This window comes from Heterocephalus glaber, unplaced genomic scaffold, assembly GCF_053883595.1.
Source record: "Heterocephalus glaber isolate CG9 unplaced genomic scaffold, H.glaber_assembly_v1.0 deba00001550, whole genome shotgun sequence".
Lineage (NCBI taxonomy): Eukaryota > Metazoa > Chordata > Mammalia > Rodentia > Bathyergidae > Heterocephalus > Heterocephalus glaber.
The window spans coordinates 13,397,527-13,421,236 of NW_028258343.1; the positions used below are offsets into that span (position 1 = coordinate 13,397,527).

Here is a 23,710-nt window from a genome sequence, read left to right on the forward strand (position 1 = left end):
AAACTTTAAGCCAACAACTCTCAAAGCCGATCACGAAGGACACTGTATGACGACAGAAGTGTCAATCCACCAGGAAGATAAAACAATGATAAATATACATCATAGAGGCGTCTCGAATCAGAGCCCTGAATACATAAAACCACTACAGATGGAAAGGAAAAATAGACAGCAATGCAGGACTAGCAGGAGACTTCAGTGTCCTGCTTCCCATAATGGGGAGAAGAGCCAGACAGGAAATCAATGAAGCAACAGTGGACTGGCAGGTGTGGTGGTCCCAGCACACCAGAGGCTGGAGCAGGAGGACTGCAAATTCGAGCCAACCCAGGCAACTTGGCAACTTAGTCTCAAAATAAAAAATATAAAAGGAGCCTGGGGATGTAGCTCAACAGGAACAAAAACCCAAAACAACAGCAAACAGTAGACATGAACAACACTATAGAACAAACAGACATATCAGAGCATTCGGCCACCCCTATACACACGTTTTTCTCACATGCACACAGAACGTGCTTCAGGATAGATCACATATTAAACAAGTCCTCGAAAATGTAAGGAAGATGGCTCCTCTGCAAAAGGGAAGGGGACCAAGAGGTGGAGGGAGGAGGCGAGAGGAAGGAGAAAGAAAGGTCTGAAAAAGAATGAAGACGAGCTACATCCATGCTCCAGCTCCCACGATGAATGCAATCACTGTGTGCTGCAAACACGGGCCCAGAGAAGACAAGCTAGACAGGGCTGGGGATTTAGCTCAGTGGTGCCACGCCTGCCTGGCCAGCACAAGGTCCTAAGTTCGATCCCTGGTACCAACAAAAAAGAAAAGAAAAGAAAAAATATATCCTTCAAAAAGGAATTTAAGAAAACTGGAATCATACGAGGTATCTTCTCTAACTACAAGCGAGTGAAACTGGAAATCTGTGTATTAGAAGGACAACTGGGAAATTTACAAATACATAGAAAATAACACATTTTTGAACAACCAGCGGGGCAAAGAAGAAATTAAAGGGAAATGTAAAAACATCTTGAGACCAGACAAATGAAAATGAGAACACAGGATGCCAAAATTTACAAGATGCAACAAAAGTTGTACTAAGAAGGAAGTTGAGAAGAGTTAAGCGCTTAAACTTCCTAAGAAGAAAGATTTCAAATAAACAACCTAAGTTTCTAGCTCAAGTACCTAAAAAGAAGGGCTGGATGTAATGGCACACACCTGTAGTCCTAGCACTATGAAGGCTGAGGCAGGAGAATCACCGTGAGTTTGAGGCTACCCTAAACTACATAGTGAAACCCAGTCTCAAAAAAACACCCTGCTCCCACAAAAAAGTAACTACAATGAGAACAACAAGCCAAACCCAAAATTCTAAAAGGAAGGAAACAATAAAGATTGAAGATCAAAATTAGAAAGTAGAAAACAAGTCTACAAAATTGGGAGTTGGTTTTTCTAAAAGGCAATCAAAGGCTTTAATTATATCAAGATAAAAACTAAAAGACTCAAATTAATAAAATCAGAAAAAGAAATATGACAGCTGATACTGCAGAAAATAAAATGGATCTGAAACTAAAATGAATAATTACACACAAACAAATGGAAAATCCATGACTGCAATTCATGGAAAGATACAATCTATAAGACTGAGTCATGAAGAAATAGAAAGTCTAAACAGATTTATAACAAATGAGTGGACTGAATCAATAATCTAAAACCTCCCAACAACCAGGCATGCTGGCACATGCCTCTAACCCCAGCTCTATGGGAGGCTGAGGCAGGGAGATTGCAAATTTGAGTCCATCCTGAGCAACTCAGCAAGCCTCCAAATAAAAAATAATAAAGGGCTGAGGATATGAGGATATAGCTCTGTGCAAAGAAAGAAAGAGAGAGAGAGAGAAGGAAGGAAGGAAGGAAGGAAGGAAGGAAGGAAGGAAGGAAGGAAGGGCGGGGGAGGAAGAGAAAGAAACTTTTAAAGAAAAGCCCAGGACCAGATGGCTTCACTGGCAAAGTTAACAAACACTTAAAGAACTATTGTCAACTCTTGTAAACTCTTCCAGAGCATGGAACATGAGAGCACTTCCAAGCCCATCTCACGAAGAGCATTACCCTGATATGAAAGCCATATGGACACCACAAAAAGAGAGCACTTTAGGCCAATACCCCTCATGAAAACAGATGTCAGACTCCTCAGTAAAAGACTGGCAAACGGAATTCCACAGAATATCAGAAATACTGTACATGAAATTGAGTGGGATTTGTCCCTGGGATGCAAACATGGCTCGACATATGAAAACCAATTCATGTAACACACCACATGAATGGAATGGAGAGTAAAAATTACAGTAATCTCACTGCATGCAGAAAAAGCCTTTGATAAAATTCAACATTTTCATGTAAAAGCTCTCAGCAATCTAGGAATAGAGGGAAATTACCTCAACATGTTAGTCTATATGTGCAACCCCTCGGCCAGCATCCTGCTCAGTGGTCACAAAGAGCAAGCTTCCCACTAAGATCAGAAATGAGGCAAGGACATCCAGCCTCTCTACATCTAAAATGCACAGTTGGGCCAGCCTGTACCACACCAAGACCCTGTCTTGAAAAAGAAAAAAAATTCCTCAAAGTTGCAGGATACAAAATTAACATGAAAACCAGAAGTTTCTATGCACTAATAATGAACTATCCAGGGGCCAGGGATTTAGCTCAGTGGTGCCACTGCCTGCCTTGAAAGCACAAGGTCCCAAGTTTGATCTCTGGTACCAAAAAAAAAAAAAAAAGAACTATCCCAAAGGGAGTTCAGGAGAATTATCCCATTTATACTACTATCAAAAAGAATAAAATGCTTGGGAATAAATTTTATTAAGGAAGTGAAAGACTTGTCCACTGAAAACTGTAAAATATTGGGGAGAAAGAAACAAATGGAAAGACATTTGGTGCTCATGGGCTGGAAGACATATAATGTTAAAATGCTCATCCTACCCAAAGCTATCTATCTATAAGATTCAATACAATCCGTATCAAAATTATAAGGGTATTTTTTACAGAAATAGGAAAAATTCAAAAATTCATAGGGAACCACTAGAGGCCTCAAATAGCCAAAGCAATCTAGAAAAAGACCAAAGCTGGAAGCTTCACACGTCTGGACTTCAAAATGCATTTCAAAGCTACAATAGTTGAAACAGTGGGGTACAGTGTCAGCATAGACAGACGCATAGACAGACACACAGACCAATGAAGCTGCAGAGCGCCTAGATGTGAACCCAGGTGCACGTGGCCCCCAGCAAGGGCAGAAACACACACAGGACGCACGGTGTCCGCAATAAGCCGTAAGAAAACTGCAGATGTTCCCACGCAGGAGAATTAAACGGAAACCCTTATCTCATACTGTGTGAACACAACTCAAGTCAGAGTCGCAGATTTAAGTGTTGAGATGTAAAACTGTGAGACCCCTACAAGGAAACTTAGGGGAAGCTCACGACGTTGATCTTGACCTGTGCTCTACACAGCACAGCAGAGCAAAGATCAGCAGAGTGGAAAGACGACTACGGGCGGGAGAAATATCTGCAATTCACATCCGGTAAAGGTTAACAGCTAATACAGATGAGGAACGCTTGCAATACAATACCAAAAACTAACAGTCATATTTTAAAAGGGGCAAGCCAGGCGTGGCGGAGCATGCTTGTAATCTCAGCACTCTGGGAGGCTGAGGAAGGAGGACTGCAGGTAATTTAGCAATGCAACAAGACCCTGTCTCAAAATAAAAATAAGAAAACGGGACGTGAAGGGGCCGGAGACTGCGCGGTCCCGGCGCCCCTCGGCCTTCACTCGGCCCCGGGACCCGAAGGGACCGCTCTGGGTTGACGGCCTGAGCCCGCCAAGGCTTTGGGGCGCTCGGGTACCTTCTCCGGGCGCAGAAGCAGTGGGGTCTGGAGGAATCGCCATTGCGCTCTAAGTCCTCTCCTTCAGGGAGGTCCCAGCAAGCTCCAGATGTCTCGGAGGCCTGCAGCGCCCATTCCGCCGGACCCCAGGATCCGCCGAGGGCGGCCCATTCCGGCCCGCGCAGGCAGGGCGGGTGCCAGGCATTGGGACGCGGCTGGGACTGGCCGATCATTCCTTTCCCGGAAGCCTACCCCAGTCGGACCGTGGGGGTCGTCTCCCCACCCTGAGTACTAACCTTTCGCCCTTGCGCCTTCCAGACGCAGCGCTCCCCGGGGTTGGTAACAGTTCTGCTAGCCGTCCTCGTGGGTGTGGCTTCCACTTGAGGCTGACCGCTCGGTGCAGCTCGAAGCTGGGAAGTGGGCCACAGCGGCGGGCCTGGGCAGGCCCAGGCCAGGCTCCCGAATATGTGGACTTGGCTACAGAGCGGCCCTAGCCGCACCGTGCCTCTGCCCAGGAGTCCAGGAGCGGGGAATCGGGCTGCTGCGCCCCGGCGAGGCCGTGCCTGTTCAGGACAGCTGATTCCTAAGACAGCTGGGAAAGCTTCGACCCACTCCCCAGGGTGTGTCTTCCTCCACAGGTACTTTAGGAGCACCCTGGAGATGGCATAATGTCTCCATTAAAGGATTTTTCAGTTAGTGGAGACGTGGAGGTAGTGGAAGAGATGCGGGGTGCATCACAACCTCTAGAAATTTGCTGAATGATCTTGAGTAAATCGTTTCTCCGAGTCTCTTGATTCTTGGCTCAGTATAAGGGGTCCGAATTTTATTAGCCTCAAAATGTACTCCCATGATTCCTGTCTCCTCTAAATAGATTTTAAGTCCTTACCTAGTTTGTGAAAATGTTTTAATTAACAGAATTTTCTCAGTATTTTTCTCCCATGTGACCCTTGTTGCTGCTAGGCTATACGCTTAACACAAGAAGGTGTTTGTTATTGCACCAAATATATTTAGCCCCTTTCAGTCCCAAATGGCAACCAGAGCCAGAACAGCTGGTCTAGATGCTGTCTTAGCAGGCTCCTGTGAAGATGCTGTCACACTGGCAAATCATCAAGTCTTTGTAGTTGGTATTCTGCCAGCCAGAGGATAATCTGGAGACACGCTGGGGTGAAGTGTATTATTTGTGAAGCACTGTGGATCTGGTTGCTGAAAGTGATTCAGCAGCAAATTTGGAATTAGTTTTAGGGTTGTCTAGTTCTGGCATCTAAAGGAAGTGCTCACTCTAGATGGAGCCTTATACACTTTCTTTTCCACCTCCAAAATTGTTTTCAAGGCCTTAATGAATATGCAGAGGCTTAAGGAAATATACAGTAATGTGCCTTAGTTAAAAAAAAAAAAAAAAGAAAGAAAGAAAGTGGCTGGTGAGCAGCTCAGTGTGAAGGCCCTGGGTTCAATCCCCAGCTACCTTCAACCTACCCAAATTGTTCTGTTGCTTGGTTTTTTGAGACAGGGTCTCACTCTGTAGCCCAGGCTGGCCTCCAACTTGCAGTGATCCTCCTGCCTCAGCCTCTCAGAGGACTGGGATGACAGGTGTACACCACCAGGCCCAGCTCCAAATACCTGCTGACAGATGAGCTGACACTATAACAGCGGTGATAACGTGGGACACACATTTATCATTTGGCCTCTAAAAAGGAGGAAATCTTGTAATATGTAACAATGTGGATAACCCTTAGCTAAGACATTACACTAAGTGAAAGGAGCCAGAAAGAGACACACAAATATTGCAGGATTCCAGCCATATACGGTGTCTAAAAGTCAGATCTGTCAAAGCAGAATACAGGATGGTGGTAGCCAGGGACTGGGTGACGTGGAAAATCATTAACTAGTGGGCAGAAAAATTTGGTTTCGTAAACTGAGTAAGTCCTAGAGAACCGCTGTGCGAGCCTGCAGGTACAGATAACAATTCTGTACTACACTTTTGCTTTTGTTTTTGTTTGGAGACAAGGTCTCACCACGTTGCCCAGGCTAGCCTTGGACTCGCAGTGACCCTCCTGCCTCAGCTTCCTAGCACCACAGGTGTGCGACACCATGCCAGACAACGATACTGTGTTGTACACTTAGGTTCCCAAGAAGGTCTATCTCATGTCAAGTGTCGTTATGAAGACAGAACAGAAGGCAAAGCAGACGGCCCCGGGCGTGGAAATGCCAGGCCTGCTGTCTCATCCTCGTCGCGCACATGCTGTCCGTCGGCTGCTGCCCATCTTGTTTTATCCACCAAACAGTGTTTCACTTCGCTTTCCCCAAGCCTGGCTTCTCACCCAGGCCACCTCCCTCTGTCTGCCTGGACAGAGCCCTGGTCCTAGCCTGGGCCCTTCCACGTCTCCTACACCTTTCAGAGGCCTCACCGACGTGTCCAGGCCCAGCACTCCTGAGAGCACTGTGGCTCAGCCGGGCAGGAAGGGGCTGCCACCCCGGCCACCAGAGCCCTGACACCCGCTCACACCTGCTCTCACTGGGACCCGGGCATAACAAGGAAGTTAGTGGACCCAGTAGGCGCGGGTAGTTAGTTGTGCATTTACGCACTTGAGCATAGAGGTGATGCTCGTCTGACTAATAGAACTATTTTAAACATCAGAACCAGACAGCTGTTGATGGTACAATCTGTTTTCATTCATGTCATTTCCAATTCTCAACTGGATGAGAAAACCAAATAATTCCACCTGAGAAAGGATTCAGCTCAGCCTGGCTGGTTCAATTCCCTATGGACTTGGGACTTGACAGCCAAGATATCCAAGATATTGAGGTAACTAAATAGAAACAGAGAGGTATTGGTTACTTTTCCTGCCCAGCATCACGCAGCAGAAAGAGGCACGTCCTGGGTTTGGAAAATTCTCAATCTCTTTGCTGAAGACCAGCCTTAAGGGGAAAGGAGAGGCTGAGGACAGTGCACCTTGTATTGCAGGGAAAGTACAGTAATTATCTTTTACAGTCGTGGCAATTTTAGAGCTGGAATTAACAGAAGGAAACATTAGAGCTAATCTTATTCTTTGTTGTTTTTGTGGGAGTTTTTTGAGATAAGGTCTCACCATGTAGTTCGGGGTGGCCTTGAACTCACATTGATTCTCCTGCTTCAGCCTCCTGAGTGCTGGGATCACAGGTGTGAGCTACCACCCCTGGCTTCTACTCTTTTTGTTTCATGAGAAAACTCAGGCCCAAAAAAGTCAGTCAACTTAGAGTTAAACAGCTGGGGGGTTTTTTCAGCTGTTTTTCAGTAATTTGGAAACAAATTTAAAAGAATATCAGTAAAATTATCATAGAGCTGGGCATGGTGGCACATGCCTGTGATCCCAGAACTCTAGAGGCTGAGGTAGGAGGATCGCCATGAGTTCGAGGCCAGCCTGGGCTACATAGCAAGACCCTGTCTCAAAACAAAAAAAGGATCATTGGCATAAAGAGATTCCCATAGGACAGGTATTATAACCAAATATGAAACAAATCAAAATACATAAACAAAAAGATAAACCAGCTGCCAAAAAAAGGAGGAGTCAACAGTTATGAAAATCCTATCCCTACTGAAAATCCACAGGCATCACATGGTAAAATCATCATGAACTTGAAAGAGCCGGGGCTACAAAAAGCACTAATGCTGGAGGTGAGAAGGAACATTGGCTCGGCTCGGCTCCCCGAGCACTGGGGCTGCGCACGCTGGAGGCAGCACTTACTCAGCTTGTTGATGTTCGGCAGCAAAAGGCTCCACGTGTCCAGGTACTCAGCTCGGAAGCCGTCCATGGAGAATAAGATCACCGGGGGCAGGTCAAACCTGGAAGAAGCAACCAAAATGCAGTCATGATTTGGATTTTCCGAAGATACACTTCGCTGCACTGCTTACAATTTTCTAATCAGAAAATGCCTGGATCAAGGAACACCTGTTGAATTCTACCACCTTTTGAATGGAATTATGGAATGGAATCTAGAAACTCTTTTATGTGATGTCTTATGATTCTAAAGTCCTATGTGTTTCAACTTAGTATCCCAACACCTGAGGATATGAATATATATCTCAAAAGCACCTCAACTGCTTTTTAAATTAATATTTAAGGTAAAATGATAAAAGGTAAATTTTGTGTTGTAGCCCGAGATTGTCTTTTTTAAATTTAGTATTAGCTGAATGTGGTGGCACACACACTTGTAATCCTAGCACTCAGGAGGCTGAGGCAGGAGGATTGCCCCAAGTTCAAGGCCAGCCTGAACCATACATGAGATGGAATTTAGAAATCAGTTATGGATGTTATATTATTCTAATAGTATGCCAGCATCTAAGGATATGGATATATACCTCAAAAGCATTTTACTTTCTTTTTACATTGGTTCTTTAAAGGTAACTTTTGCATTGTAGTCAGACTGTCTTTTTGCACTTTGGGGGTTTTACCTGTAGTCTGCATACATGTGTGTGCTCACACAATGCATACCTGATGCGTTTTTACCAACTGAACCCTGCCTTGTTTCCATCACCAAGCACAACAGACCTCACCACCCCTTAGGAGCCCCCTGGGGTCCCCTACGGTCACTCAACCCTGTCTAACCTCAACCAGAACGAGCAGTGTCTGGACTTCTAACAGCTTTGATTAGTTTTGCCTGCCTTTGTGCTGATGTAAATATGTAAATTATATGCAAATCAAACATGCAAATTGAACCACAGCAGGGCAGTGTCTTGAGCCTGGCTCCCTGGACTTGCACTGGGTGGGAGGTGAGTCCCTCTCATTGATGCACATACATCACATCTTCGGGCATCCTAGAAACACTAGTAATGATAAGCCACAGCTTGCTCTTTCCATTCTTGACAGATGTTTGGGGTTTTTTTTTCAACTTGAGGCTATTATGAATAACAGCTATGTACACAGTTGCTTTATTTTAAATTCCAAATACAGCATATGCAAATGAGTATGCCAAAGAAGTTATTTTTGACTCTGTGCCCAAGCAGTTGTATTACCTAAACTTTTGAACAAAAACAGATTTTTCTAAGAAATTTGATTAGAGTGGAGCTGTTAAAATTCTGGAAAACTACCCAAAAGTGATTAAAAAAAATTCTGAATGCTGATGCCAGCTTATAATACGAAAATGGTGTGTGTTTTCCAGGGTGCTCGAGTAAAGCTAGAAAAAACACGGGTGTTCCTGTCTAATGGCACACTGCAAAAGGAACTGCGAAGGAGGGGCCCACCCAGCTTCCCAGAGCATATTTATTGTAGAGCCATTCATTTCACAAACATATGAGTCAGACATTGTGCTGGATGCTGAGAACGAGAAAACAAAGGAGTCACAGTGGAATCTAGGAATGGAAAGTGAAAAGTAAACAGGCATAGTTAAGGGCTACCTTTGAGTGTAGAGTTCTATTCAAATGTACAGAAGGAGAAGGACATCAGACAGTCTTTGTAGGTGACAGCAGGCTCAGCTGGAGGTGTGACTAAATTCTACAGAGCAATGTACCCAGCACTTGGGAGGCTGTGGCAAGAGGATCTCTGAGTTTAAGGCCAGCCTGGGCTACACAGTGAGACTCTTGTCTGTTATGGCTTGTGTCTAGATGTCCCAACAAAGCCTCATGGGGTCATAGATGAGACTTTTCGGAGGTAGCTGAGTCTAGGGTGTGTGATGCTGGGATTGAGTGTGAGTGCTACCCGCCCTACAGTTGGGTAGCCTGGATAAGATATTAGACAGAAAGAGGCTTGTCAGGAGATGTTTGTCACTCGCTTGTTGCTTATTGCTGCTGCTGCTTATCTTCTGCTCTGCGGTGCCCCTCTGCCACGATGCCCTGCCGTGGAGCCAGCCAACTATGGACTGACACCTCTACAACTGTGAGCCATAAACCTTTCCTCCTTTGACTTATGGGTGTTGAGTATTCTGTCTCAGCAACAAGAACGGTAACTAAGACACTGTCTCAAGAAGCCAAAACAGAGCAATGGAAATAAGGTGGAAAGAAATTGGGACTCATGTTTTAATCAGGGAAAGACATTGTGCCAAAGCCCCTGTGTGATACCTCCAATAACATTTATGAGTCTCAAAACCATTGGGTCAGGTCGAAAAAGCCAGACTCAGGAGAACACATAGAAATTCTGAAACAGAAACCAACAGTGGTCAGAATCTGAACAGTGGTTGCTTTGGAGAGTAGAAAGTAGAAAGAGAATGGGGGCCCCTTTTGGGGTGGTATAAATATTCTGTATCCTGGAAATAGTCTGTCCATAGGCTGCAGGTCTATGAGTTTCCACTTCTCATTATGCTATATATTTGAGATTCAAGCATTACAGTATGGACTATATCTCAGTCAAAAAATGAAAAATCAAGGTGGCATGAAATGCAGTATGTAGGAAATTCATGACAAAATTAAAGAGGCCTGGAGCAATTACTTATTTTTTCATAGTCATTAGCATAATTCTTATTTTAAAATTTATATTTAATATTTATAGATATGCCATCATAATATCCTTGCAGCTTAAAGACAAGATCACCTATCTATGGATCCAATACTATACTTTTTGTTTTGTTTTGTTTTTGTGTTTTGGTACCGGGGATCGAACTTGGGACCTTGCGCTTTCGAGGTCTAAGCCGAGCACTGAGCTAAATCCTCGGCCAACTACACATTTTTTTTAAGGCAGTGTCTCACTGTGTAGTTCAGGCTGGCCTCAAACTCCCAGCTATCCTCTTGCCTCAGCCTCCGGTGTGCTAGATTACAAGTGTGTGCCGGCACACCTTACATCTCTTTCTTAAAGGCCCCCTGCCTCTCCAAGTGCTCTGCCTGGCCCTTCAGAGCACATTTTGTACTCTGCTACCATGGAGATCCTTGTAGTTAAAACATCCTTAGTTATGTCCTTTGTCCACATTCCTAAAGATTAAATCTCCTGCTCTGAGAATAAGTTGTCACAGGAGTCACAGTTCCCTGCTGACGGTCCCTATCAATTTAATCTTGTGATTGAGATGGGTGGCTGGTACTTCATACAAATCATCATGCAGTGCTTATTTCTGGAGTTAAAATGCTATCTTGTTTTTTTCTCTGATTGCTGGTACGGTTGGACACCGGATCACGATATTTTTATTGCCTGTGATGAAAGTTGAATAAAAGCACTCAAGGTGCCAAAAACTGTCATCTCACACCTCATATTCTGTGTTATCATTGGCAAAAAGTAAAGTAACAAACAAACAAAAAAGTAAAGTAACAACCGCATGGAAGCCAGATACTGATAACACCTTCAGGTAACCGATGAAATAGGAGAGGGGACCAAGTAACTTTTTTAAAAAAAAAAAACTAAATATTAAATTTTAATCTGCTGGAAGATAAAGTAAGTTAGGTTTGTACTAGTTTATATTCCCAGCGTCAAAGAAGAAGGGTTACTTTTTCTCCCACAGCCTTGCCAGCATTTGTTGCTGATTTCTTGACGGCCAGTCTTTCTGCAGTAGGATGGAATCTCAGTGTTGTTTTTATTTGTGTTTCTCTAATGGCCAGAGATGTTGAACACTTTTTCATGTATTTATTGACCATCTGTACTTCTGAGAAGTGTCTGTTCATTTCAGTTGCCCATTTTTTAGACTGGATCTTTTATTCTGGGGGGGTCTTGTGTTTTTGAGTTCTTTATATATTCTAGATATTAGTCCTCTGTGCAAGAAATAGCTGGCAAAAAACTTTTCCCATTTTGTAGGTTGTTTCTTCACTCTGTTGGTTGTTTCTTTTACTGTGCAGAAGCTTTTTTCATTTGATGTGATCCCATTTGTTGATTCTTGGTGTTATGCCTTGTGCCACAAGAGGTTTTCTCCAGAAAGTCCTTGCCTAGGCCTATGTCTTCAAGAGCTGTACTGTGTTTCACTGGACCACTGGACAGCACAGTCAAGTTCTCTGCTTCAATTTCCTCATCTGCAACCTTGGCCATCACGTCTCCTGCGGCATGCCCAAGCCCCTGTACATGTTCTGGTTTTCATAGCAGCTGCCACACTTGACAAAGCTATATAACTTATTTTTATGGTTTGCCGTCTGCTTTGTCTTTCAAGAATAAAAATCCCCCGAATGGACCAAGTAACTCTTTATTGTCCCCTGGCAGGAAGGGCAGGGCTGGGCTACTGGTGCACATCTGGCTGCCGTAAGGCCCCAGGCTCCTTTCTACACTGTGATGTTGAGCGAAATAGCAAAGCAGCCGGGGTGACAGCACCCACCAGAGGCAAAGGATCTGAATTTCGAGGCCAGTCCGACCTACCTACCTAGCAAGTTCAAGGCCAGCCAAGATTACAGAGGGAGAACCTGTCTAAAAACTACAAGCAAGCAAAAGCTGCCCAGCAAGAGAGCTGCATGTAATATAACATCTCCAGAAATTGTTCCCAGTGAACACGGCCAACACTGGGCAGAATCATGGTACAAGTGGCACACAGGGCTTGAGGGTATGCGTGAGGCCTGTCGCCAGGGGTCACAGGGACTGAGGGAGATGCCTGGTGTGCCACGCCCCATTCCTCACCAGTGCCCTGTCTGGTCTTGGCTTACTTCAAGGGTGCTATCACATTTAGATCTAGATGCCCCCTACAGCCGCCAGCCAGGATGGGCAGGACCTCCGGGAGGTGACTTGCTCGGGAGTGGGGGCCTAGCCGGAAGAGGAGGGGCACTGGGAGCTGACCCGGAAGAACATGTCTCCCGGACAGTCTGCTTCCGGTTCGCCACGCCCTGAGCAGCTTTTCCTCCGCCGGGCTCCGGGCTCCGGAGCTCTGCTGTCCCCGCTGGGAGCCACCTGACTATGGACTGAAAGGTGAGCTACAATAAAGCTCTCCTTCCCTAAGGTACAGCTATTGGATATTTTGTCCCAGAGCCATCCTGCAGTCTTGCTCTCAGCCATCTGGATTTGCCGAGCTCTTAACACGAACCTCAGTGAAAACCTTTCTGCTCCCCGCTGTCTCCTCCCGCTCCCCACAGGAGGGAAGTCTTGGGGACCCCTCCAGTACAGGGTCACAGGCTCCGACTGTCACTCGAGGGGGTGCCAGACCAGAGACGCTCAGACCGGCTGCCTCAGCTGTCAGACTGTGACCTGGGGCGAGGGTTTGTGCTTGGCTTTCCTTAGATGGCTTTCATTACCAGGGGACAGTGGCAGTCCAGCCACGGGGCTGCTTCAGAGCGCTTAATAGCGTAACATGCTAGCTGGCTGTTGTGTAAAGATCATATTGGTTCATGACAAGAACCACACAGGCGTCAGCTATTCTTATTTGGGGGCTGGGAATTGAACCCAGGGCCTTGCCCATGCTACATCTACATCCTGCCATTGAGCTGCATCCCAGTCCACCTGGAACTGTAACTGTGCCACTGTCAAAGATGAATTGAGGGCAACTTGTGTATGACCCGGAGAAAAGGCCGCCTGACCCTGTGGTGTTTGGTTCTGGGCACATCTTACGAGGTCTAAATGTCAGGTTCCATCTAACAAAACAAGCACCTGAAGAAAAATCCCACTAGGAAAAACATGAACAATTTTGTCAGCTCCTGCTCTGTATTATGCACAAGGACTCAAATTAGCCAGTGCTCCAAATGAAACTTAGAGAAATGACCAGTGTGAAGCCAGGACTCGAGGTCACACATCTTTCACTCTAAATCTGGAGTGGGCAGCTGGATCTGTGTATTGGGGAAAACCAAACAGCACTGTACAAAACAAAATACTGCTGGGCATGCACCAGTAATCCCAGCACTCATGAGGCAGAGGCAGGAGGATGGCCATGAGTTCGAGGCCAGCCTGGACTACATAGTGAAACCCTGTCTCACAAAAACCGAAACCAAAACAATAAAGCAAACAAAAGCGTGTTCTCTTTGAATCCACAAGGATTCTAATCCTGTGCTAACTACTTGTGTCAAAGTGTCAGAGAGTGGTGGGAATCCCACCCTCCCCCCTACACCGCAGCCCCATGTGCAGCTGTGGAAATGGCACTCAGTCCCCCGAAACCCCGGGCTCACCCTTCGGGACACTGCGGCTGCTGGGCCATCGTGCAGGCTTCTTTCACCCAGGGGGTCTCTCCTGCAAGCAGAGGATCACAGCCTTTAGCCTGGAGTCCCACAAGAGAGCAGAGTTCAGGGCACATGCTCTTCCTGAGCAGCTGACTGATTCTTCCACGACACGGTACAGTGCTGAGTCACATGATAGAAGGGCAGGGCCGCTAATGACTTGCAGACACCAGAGTACCAGGAGCCAAGGAAAACTTCTGGTCAATAGCATTGTTCCCTCTCCGCCCTTAAGGACAGTGTTTTCCCAAGTGCTAAAATACATGGGTCTAATAAATATAGATATTTAGCCTGTAATCCCGGGGCCTGGAAGGCTGATGTAGGAGGATCAAAAATTCCAGCTCAGCCTGGGCAATTTAACCACTTAGCAAGATCCTGTCTCCAAATAAAAAATTCAAGCCAAGCGTGGTGGCACAGGCCTGTAGTCCCAGAAATCAAGAGACTGAGGCAGGAGGATTGCTGTGAGATCATGCCCAGCCTGGGCTATGTAGCAGGACCCTGCCTCAAAAAAAAAATTTAAAACAGGGTTGGGGAGCCCCGGGTTTCATCCCCAGTACTGCAAAACAAATATACAAACAAAGATAGATATACAATCTGAATAAGAAAGGAAACCATGGAAAGTAGAAATAGTGATATCAAACGGGGAAACTTCAGCAAATGGTTAAAATCTTAACAAAACATTCTTGCTTCATAGGTGTTTCTCTTTCTAGAATATTCTAGCTAAATAATGAAGGAGAAATGACAAGATGTCTGTCATCATTTACAGTACAGCCTTCATGGATCTAGGAGTGATTACCAGTGACTAACACCCCCAAAGCCGCAAGCCAAAAGGATGGGACAGAGTTACATCCTGCTACGAAGGATACTTGCAAAACAAAAATGAATAAATAACATCAGAATCTCAACAGTCTTCGGGATCTAATTACTAATTTCCAGGAAATATATGGGATGATACATTGCTAAATCATAAAGGATGCAATTAGCAAAACCTAGCTGGAAAACTCTATAGGACAGATGACCTCCTTTCTCCAATGATAAATTACAAAGAGCGAAAAAGAGGAAGGGAACATACATATTTAGAAGATTTAAACTATTTTAGCCACTTGCAATAAGTCACATCTATTTGGATCCTATTTCAATTTTTGTTTGATTGTTGCAGGGTCTTGCTGTGTAGCCTAGGGTGGGCTTGAACTCAAAATGATCCTCCTGCCTCAGCCTCCCAAGTGCTAGGATTACAGGTATGTGCTATCTTTCCCAGCTTTTTTTCTTTTCTTGAAACAGGGCCTCACTATGTAGTCCAGGGTGGCCTTGAACTCCTGGCAATGCTCCTGCCTCTGCTTCCCAAGTGGTGGGATTATAGTTATGTGCCATTGTGCATGGCACTTTTTTTGTTTTGGTACTGAGGATCGAACTCTGGACCTTGTGCTTGTGAGGCAGGCAGTGGAACCACTGAGCTAAACCCCGGGCCAGTCTTTTAAATAATATTGTATGGGGCCAGGGATTTAGCAAGTACTTTAAGTTGCCCAGGCTGGGCCTGAACTCAAGATCCTCCTGCCTCAGCCTCCCAAGTGCTGGGCTTACAGGTGTGCACACCATGCCTGGGTGGGAAGTTCTACTGTCAGCATGACAGGGCTGGCCATGAATTGCTAAGTGCTGAATAAGTGATGAACAGATATGTGGGGAAAAAAACCATACTATTCTATGTCTGCATGTAGTAAAAATTTATCAAAAAGTTTTAAAAGTTTTGAATTTAACAAAATATAAAAGTGACTGGCTAGTTTCTTACAAAAATATGATTCAAATTCCCTTGAAACTACTCTCTGAAGATTCAAGTAACAAAAGTCATTTAACATTTTTAAATTTAAAGAATTGAATTTTTTTAGAGAGAACATTTTCCTTTATGTTTAAAATAAACTGAAATGATTAAAGTAACTGCATTGTACTGAGTGCTAATGCTCAACTTCAACCCTACTTATAAAAATTACTCTTAGGGCCGGGGATTTAGCTCATTGGTTTCATCGCCTGCTGCGCAAGTACAAGGACCCAAGTTCGATCCCCGGAACCAGAAAAACAAAAAACAAAAAAAATTACTCTTTTCTGTTAGATTCAAGCGCGCTCTCTCTCTCTCTCTCTCTCTCTCTCTCTCTCTCTCTCTCTCTCTCTCTCTCTCTCTCTCTATTATATATTGGTAACGGGGATCGAACTCAGGACCTTGCGCTTGCGAGGCAGGTGGCAGAACAACTGAGCTAATTCCCTGGGCCCAAATTCCAGCAATACTGTGCAATAAATTCAGTGGAAAACTTACAAAGTGACTTTAATGACAAAATTATCAGTCTTGCTACAAAAAGTCAAAGTTATAAAACTGGAACAGAAGAATGGAAACTACAGAAGACAAGTAGTATGATCAGTGAAATTAGAAAAATAAGCAAATTAAACTTATGCTTACTTTTGTGAACTTTCAGGAATTTTTAATGACATGATATTCAATATTGAATACTTACTATTTTTAAAAGAAATTACTGCATCAGGCTATTTCCTAATAAACTTTTTAACTGACTTTTAATTATACTTTACATTAAAACTGATTCATCTATTAGTAGGAAAATTATTTTCTTGTAATCCCAACACTGGGGAGGCGGAGGCAGGAGGATCCAGGAGGATCGCTGCAAGTTCAAGGCCAGCCTGAACTACACAATGAATTCAAGGCCAGCCTGAACTACAGCAATACTCTGAAAAAACAAAACAAAAATTTTATATTCTAATAGAGTGTGGTTAATGTTTCTAGTATAACATTTTCCTCATTTCAAAAGTCAGAATTTTTAGAAGTATCAGTTTATTTATCTGGTTGAGTGTGGTATTTGAAAAAGCAATCAGTAATTTGAAGAAATTTCGTGGCTAGTATGTGCATTTTTTCATATATTTCATCAGATGTTGAGGGATCAGTGATTTAAAAAAAGAATTTCACGGGCCGGGGATTTAGCTCAGTGGTTCCAGCGCCTGCCTCGCAAGTGCAAGGTCCAGAGTTCGATCCCTGGTACCAAAAAAAAAAAAAAAAAAAAAATTGACAAGAATAAAAAAAGAATTTCACCCAGCTTTCAGGAGGCTGAGGCAAGAGGATTGCCAACAGTTTGAGGCCTGCTTGAACAACAAGTGAGACCCCGTCTCAAAACAACAAAATAAATGAATGAATTTGAAGAGCGTATGCAACCAGGGGCTGGAGAACTTGAACTCTTCCTGAGCCTGTGCAGTTCTCGGAGGCTCCTCAGCCCTGGATCCAGGCAGGGCAGTTGATTTGCGCATGCGCTGGTCGTGAGCTAGCCCTCGGTGTGCTCGGTCCGGGTCTCAGACCACAGGTCCATCTGGCGCGGTCACCGGACTCGAAGGTCAGACGTGGGCCTGGCTGCCCTCCTGTCTGTCTGCACGGTTCGCTCCTACATATGCACACCCACCACGGCCTCCTCGCCCAGCCGCGCCCTCATCACCCCTCTCCCTGGCTCAGGAGCAGCCCGGAGGACCCTAGGAAGCTCCGGCCCTGGCACATGCACACCTCTCACCTTGGCATGTGCTCCGGTAGTCGGTGCAGCAGTCCCCGCGCTGCACGCAGTCGTCCGCGCATGAGCACAGGCTGCGCTCCACGCGCCTCTCGCCGCAGCGAAACAGGCTGCAGGTCCATAGCCGAGCTGCAAAAGTGCTCCGTCAGTTCTGAACATTTGATGCATTTTCAGTGTGCAGTAAACAAAACACAAATGTCATGCATGTCTCCTGTATTATTATAAGACAGTGACATTCTCTGCATTGAGAAATGAAGGCATATACGAAGCAAGCAATCTGTGATTGGTCTCCTGAGCATGGGTGGCAGAGAAACGCTGTTCAAAGCTGCACAACCGGCCCAGCCCTCGGGCCGCTCTGAGTTCAGAGAGGCCCCGATCAGGGTCCTTTTCTCGCTCCAGGGCTCCACCTCGTTGTCCCTGGCTCTCAGTCCTCGTTCTCACCCAGCAGCAGCTTTGCCCAGTCTCCTGCAACCAGAGCCTCAAACCTGCCTCTGGGCTCCGCTCAGGCCTTGGAGTCAGCATGACAGCGCTTAAATGCCACTGCTAAAAGTGGCAATAAAAGTGGGATGCCGTGGTACACACCTGTGATCCCAACACTGGGGAGGCTGAGGCAGGAGGGTTGCCACAAGTTCCAGGCCAGCCTGGACTACAGTGAGACCCTGTCTCAAAAATTAAATTTCAGGTCGTGGCAAGAGGCTGGAGTAAATTTGCTTCCTCCTGCCACCTGCTATGTAGGAGACCGTGATTGATTAAAGTCCACCTCAGCAGCCAAACTCATTGGACTGGCGAGTGTTGTTTTCCTTGTGCAGAGTTCTGCCTTGCCCCCAAGATTTGGGGAGACAAAATAGAGCGAATACAGTTTGCTGGCTCTAGCGGGTCGTCTCTAACGGCCTTTTCAGGAAACATCAACGACTCCGCTGTTCCATCTCCATGAGCCTGACCACTCCCCGCCCCTGCCCCGGACACTTCGGTATTAAATACTGGAAACGGCCGGGTTTGCCCAGAGGTCAGTGGGCCAGGTGCTGTGCACCGCGGGCAGGGATGCGCAGAGGGAGGGCTGTGCAGAGACCAGGACCTGGGCGAGGGGAGTTTGGAGCTGTGTTACTGAGGCAGGGGGCAGACAGCAGGGAGCGCTCCTGGCCTGGGCGCGCAGCAGGCAGCTGCCCTCCTGGCCCTGGAGACAGAACATCCTGCTCTGCCTGCTTCCTCCTCGAAGTGGGATCCCACCCTTACCTATTTCCTTAACATCCTGACAGCCTAAAAATAAGCTCTGGGTCCAGTGGAATTTGTATTCCAAGTTTTCTTGAAAAATCTCCACTGGTCTCTGAAGGACTCCGACTGGCGCCATCCTGATCAGAGAGCCCTCTAATGGCCCTCTCAGCACAGCCCCGCCTGGGGACTCCACAGGGTCAGCCCGCTACTGAGAGCAGCCGCCACACCCTGTGCTTCCCGAGCCTCCTTGGGCAGCCATCACCACTTGTGCCCTCTCCTCTGGAGCCTTGCTCCTGGCAGGGAGCCACAGCCCCTCTCCCTGAGCGCCCCCTGCCGGTGACCCTACAGACGACGCCACGGCCCATCAGAGCACCTGGTCTGGCCTCTAAAGCCAGAGCGGTCCCTCTCGGGTTTGTTCTGCAGTAAACCTGTCCTGTAGAGCTCGTACCTGTTTCTTCTTCCTAACAATCTCCATAGTGATTGGACAAGTTTACCCTCCCACCAACAATGGTCTTATCATCAGCATTGCAGAATGTTGCTCTCTTTTGTAGCTCAGGCTGGCCTTGAACTCCTGGAGATCCTCCAGACTCAGCCTCCCTCATGGTGGTATCACAGGCGTGCACCACTAAGCCTGGCACTGCAGATTTAAGCCCCTCTGGTAGCCCGGCCGGGTTGTCTACATCTGGGCGCCCGTGAGTTCTCCAGCTCCCCTCCTCAGCTGACTGGGGAAAAGCCCAGCCGGTTACCACCCCGGCCACTCCCCAAAGTCTAGGCTGGAACTCGCTGTCCTTGCCATCCCCGGGCCCTGCCCGCCCTGTTCTCGAAGGTGTACGTCCCTACCCAGTACTGGCCCACTTCACTCCCGAGTGTTCTTAACCTCAAAGCTGAAGCAGAGGGGCTGCTGGGAGCCGGGCTCCCCTGGAGAGCTCTCCTGGGAGCTGCGGCCCGGTGGAGTGCACTTCCCACCTCATAAATCCTGCCTTTCTTATTCGGTTCCTCCTCCTACAGACTCAGTCCACTGCACAGGACCCGAGGGGCCTGGATATCGGGGAAAACAGTCCAGCTGCTTCCTAACTGAAGAGCACTAGATTATTGCCAGCAACCTGGTTCCTGGAACCACACAAGGACGTGCCCCACGCCTGACTGGACTTCCGCGTTGTGAGCTCACAGGTCTGTTACGGTGGCCCCAGGAAAGCAGCGTGTGTGCAGTTAAAAGCGCACACGCACGCGGGATGGCACAGCCGCTAAGGCCTACTTGGCTCCACACAGCTTTTCTCGAAGTCCCAGCAGCAGTCGCGGCGGCCTTCACAGCCCGCGTCGCAGCGGCAGCCCTCCTGGCCCCGGACGGCGGCGTCGAAGCATCTCTGCCTGCAGCTGCCTGCAAAACAAGGGCGGGCGGGCTGCGGGCAGCAGTCGCAGTCGCCGGGTGTTCGGAGGCGCCTGCGCAGTGCAGAGCCGCCTGGGTGACCCGCGACCGAGGGACTCGATGGTAGCAGGGGTTTTAAATTAGTGCTGCCAGGAAAGGCCAAGCTTGGGGGGCAGTAGGTGGGGCGCAGTGGCCGAGGGGCTGGGGTCAAAGGTCGGGACGGGGGGGGGACCGGAAGCGTTAAAGGATAAGCAGAAGGAAGCCGGCATGCAGCTGAGGCAGGAGGATCACTGGGAGTTCGAGGCCAGCCTGGGCTACCTAGTGAAACCCTGTCTCAGAGAGAAGAGAGAGAGAGAAAGAAAAAGAAAGAAAGAAGTAGCACGAAAGATGCTCTTGGAAAGCAGCTGAGACAGCAGTAATGAAAACTTCAGTCGAGCGTTGAGTCGGCAGAATTAAGGTCCCCGAGGGCATTCCACACCCTCATCCCCGAGGTCATGATGTTCTGGTCTTTTGTGGCAACCAGGCTGTGCCAATCGGATTTTATTTTATTTTATTTATTTATTTTTTTTTTTTTTTGGAGACAAACTCTCACTGTGTAGCCCAGGGTGGCCTCAAACTTGCAGGGAATCTCCTGCCTCAGCCTTCCCAGTGCTGGAATGATGAGCTTGTGTCACACACCGGGGTGAGACCGAACAGTTCTGACGGGGAATTAAGGTAAAGAGGGAGGGCCAGGGCTCGGAGAGTGTGGATACTTTCGATGCCAAGTGGCCGGACACCCTGTCAGCAGGGGTTACAGTCGCAGCCCAGCTGGGGCAGCAGAACGCCGGTGATCCGTTATCAGCGCTCGGACGGGTGACCGGGACCTCTCGGGCGGGCGAAGAGCAAAGCGCAGAAATGAGCGTGAAAACGGAGCCGGCACCGGGACCTCTTCACAGCTGAGCTGCAGGGCCGGGGGAGCTGGCAGGCGCGCGAGGCGTGGAGTGGGAGTTCCGGGGGCTCAAGGGGGAGGAGGAAGAGCGGGGCGTGGAAGAGGCGGACTGCGTGTACCTTGGTCTTCTGGTTTTCTCAGGCCAAGCCCCAAGCCTAATCCAAGCGTCACAATCACCAGCAAAGCCAGAAGAACCTTCGAGAAGGGAGGAAAGACGCTTTATAACTTTTTCAAAAGCAGAGTGAAAATAACCTACGTCTAGCCAGCCGTGCAGGAGGCCAGACGGAGGTGCATGACTCATTTAACGCCTGAAAGATCAGAGAGAAGGCTGGGAAATGTTTATTAGAGATCTCCAAATTCAGACACTGTCCTTCAACTACAGCTAGCTTAACCTAGGTGGAATTAAAATAGGAATTGGGCAGGGGATTTAGCTCAGTGGCACCACCTGGTTCACAAGCGCAAGGTCCTGAATTCGATCCCCAGTAGCCAAAAATAAAATAAAATAAAATAAAATAAAGAAAGTAGGAATGAAAACCATAGGAGTGCCAGGTATGATGGTGCATGCCTGCAGTCCCCGATACTCAGGAGGCTGAAGCAGGAGGATCACAACTTTTCGGGTAACCTACCAAGACTCTGCCTCAAAATTCAACTTTAAAAGGGCTGAGGATATAGGTCAGGAGTAAAGGGCCCCAAGGTTCAATCCCCAGTACCCAGGGGAGCCATTTACCTTTGCCCATTGATTTTGTTTTTTTCATTTTATTTTTAGATTGATTTATTTATTGGTTTTTGGAGACAGAATCTTGCTATGTAGCCCAGGCTGGCCTCCAACTCGGGTGGGCCTCCAACTCAGGGGTGACCCTCCTGCCTCAGCCTCCTCTGTGCTGGGATCACAGGCGTGCGCCACCACGCGCGGCTGTTTTTCTTTTTTTAACTGGGCATTTCTTTGGAGATCGTTTTCGTGTAGGCATCCGGCATTCAGCAGAGCTGTGAAATCCTTAGCTACCTAGGGCGCAGTTGTTTCCTTGTCCTCCGTCCGTCAGGGGGCAGCACTGAGCTGTGTCGCTCTGGTGCCAGTGCGCTGCGAACGCTTTCTCTGCGGACCAAGGTCCTTGTCTTGGACTTTGGACTACAACTTGATTAAGCCCCTGCGCCACCAGGTCCTTCTCCGATCCCCCCCCCAACGATATCCTTTGATAACTTCCAGGTGGCAGGGCTGGGAGGCGGCTAGTGCCATAAAGAGCAGCGACAGAAGACAGACGCACAGAGGACTTAGGCAAGGGTTTATAAAACCATTAACACCGTTGCCATAGCGCGGCGCGGTGGCACGAGTTTGTAATCCCAGCATCAGGAGGCTGAGGCAAGAGGGTTAGCCATGGGTTTGAGGCCAGCTTGGTTTACAGTGAGACCCTGTCTCCCAAAAACCAATTTTAAAATTCCCCAAAGGATAAGGAATAAACAAAAGATCTTGAGGGTTTATTCTATTTTTTAAAATCTTAAGTGTTTTATTTATTTATTTTGGTACCAGGGATCGAACTCGGGACCTTGCGCTTGCGAGGTAAGCGGCGGAACCGCTGAGCTAAATCCACCCCGCCCTTGAGGGTTTATTTTGCTTGTCAGGAGGCACAGCGCTTCACTCAGCGCTTCACCGACTCGTCTGAGCGATGCAGGAGAGCCTGGATAGCAATGTCTGCGATCCCGCTGAGGCAGGGGGAGCAGAAGTTCAAGTCCAGGCTCTGCCACTTAGCCATTTAGTGAGACCCTGTCTCAAAATGGCAAGGGCTGGGAATGTAGTTCAGTGAGAAGGCCAGGGTTAACCCCCAATACTTAAAATGAGAAGTGCTGAGAGAGGGGGAGGCGGACTCTGATGAGGCCACACAGGGCACGCGGGGGAGATGCAGCCCAGAATACAGCCGGTTTTGCATGGAGACGGGGAGGAACCAGGCAGGAGGCGTTGGAGATCCAGTGACAGCGACTCCGAAAGGACTTGGAGACGCCTCTGGGGAGCTAGGACTTCATAGCTCCAGGATACCGAGCAGCTACACCTTTTCAATCCCTAGCCAGCCTTTGGGAATGTTTATGGCTAAGGTACAATGAGAAGAAAGATAAATTGGCCGGGAGGGTGGTGCACGCCTGTGATCTCAGTATTCTGGAGGCTGAGGCAGGAGGAGTTCGAGGCAGTCTGAACTACATAGTGAGACCCTACAAAGTTTAAAGAAAGGAAGAAAGGAGAGGAGGGGGAGTTCAACAACTTACAAGCATTGGTATGCGACTCAGTGGGAGGAGGAAGAGGGGCTGACTGTTGGGGGTGGAGTAGGAGGTTTGGCTTCAGGAAAATGAAAGCAAAGCCAGAGCCTGAGGGATGGTTGGCTGCTGAGGAAACTGAGGCTGTGCACAGAGCCTCCCCATTGCCCCAGAAGTTTGATGGGGAGGGGAAAGAGCAATAAAATCAAAGACAGCTCTTGATTCTATTCTTTAGGACAGGGAGCTCACACCCCATAAAAGGACAAGAATGAGGGCCGGGGATTTAGCTCAGTGGTTCCGCCGCCCGCCTGGCAAGCTCAAGGTCCCGAGTTCGATCCCCGGTAACAATAAAAAAAAAAAAAAAAAAAAAAAAAAAGACAAGAATGAGGGAATAGGCAGAAGAGACTACCTTTGGAATTTAAGAAAAATAGGAAGAGTTCAAGGGCCGGGGATTTGGCTCAGTGGTTTCGCCGCCGGCTGCGCAAGCTCAAGGACCCGAGTTCGATCCCCGGTACCAAAAAAAAAAAAAAAAAAAAAAAGAGTTCAAA

General features: G+C 47.5%; 1 protein-coding gene and 1 long non-coding RNA gene across 2 annotated transcripts in view; one reads left to right on the forward strand and one right to left on the reverse strand.

Annotated features, from left to right (window-relative positions):
- The window catches only part of Enpp3 (ectonucleotide pyrophosphatase/phosphodiesterase 3), a 71,940-nt gene that overhangs the window by 47,809 nt on the left and 421 nt on the right, over nucleotides 1-23,710 (reverse strand). The window contains exons 2-6 of the mRNA XM_004845995.4: nucleotides 21,041-21,116; nucleotides 19,883-20,005; nucleotides 17,419-17,544; nucleotides 13,820-13,880; nucleotides 7,581-7,678 (exon numbers count right to left, since the gene is read on the reverse strand). Coding sequence (XP_004846052.1) covers nucleotides 7,581-7,678; nucleotides 13,820-13,880; nucleotides 17,419-17,544; nucleotides 19,883-20,005; nucleotides 21,041-21,116 — 484 coding nt within the window. The remainder of the gene's footprint in view (nucleotides 1-7,580; nucleotides 7,679-13,819; nucleotides 13,881-17,418; nucleotides 17,545-19,882; nucleotides 20,006-21,040; nucleotides 21,117-23,710) is intronic.
- On the forward strand, nucleotides 12,544-19,759 carry LOC147824248 (uncharacterized). The gene is made up of 3 exons (XR_015442543.1): nucleotides 12,544-12,632; nucleotides 15,024-15,102; nucleotides 19,636-19,759. It is a non-coding gene; the product is annotated as an uncharacterized LOC147824248 (long non-coding RNA).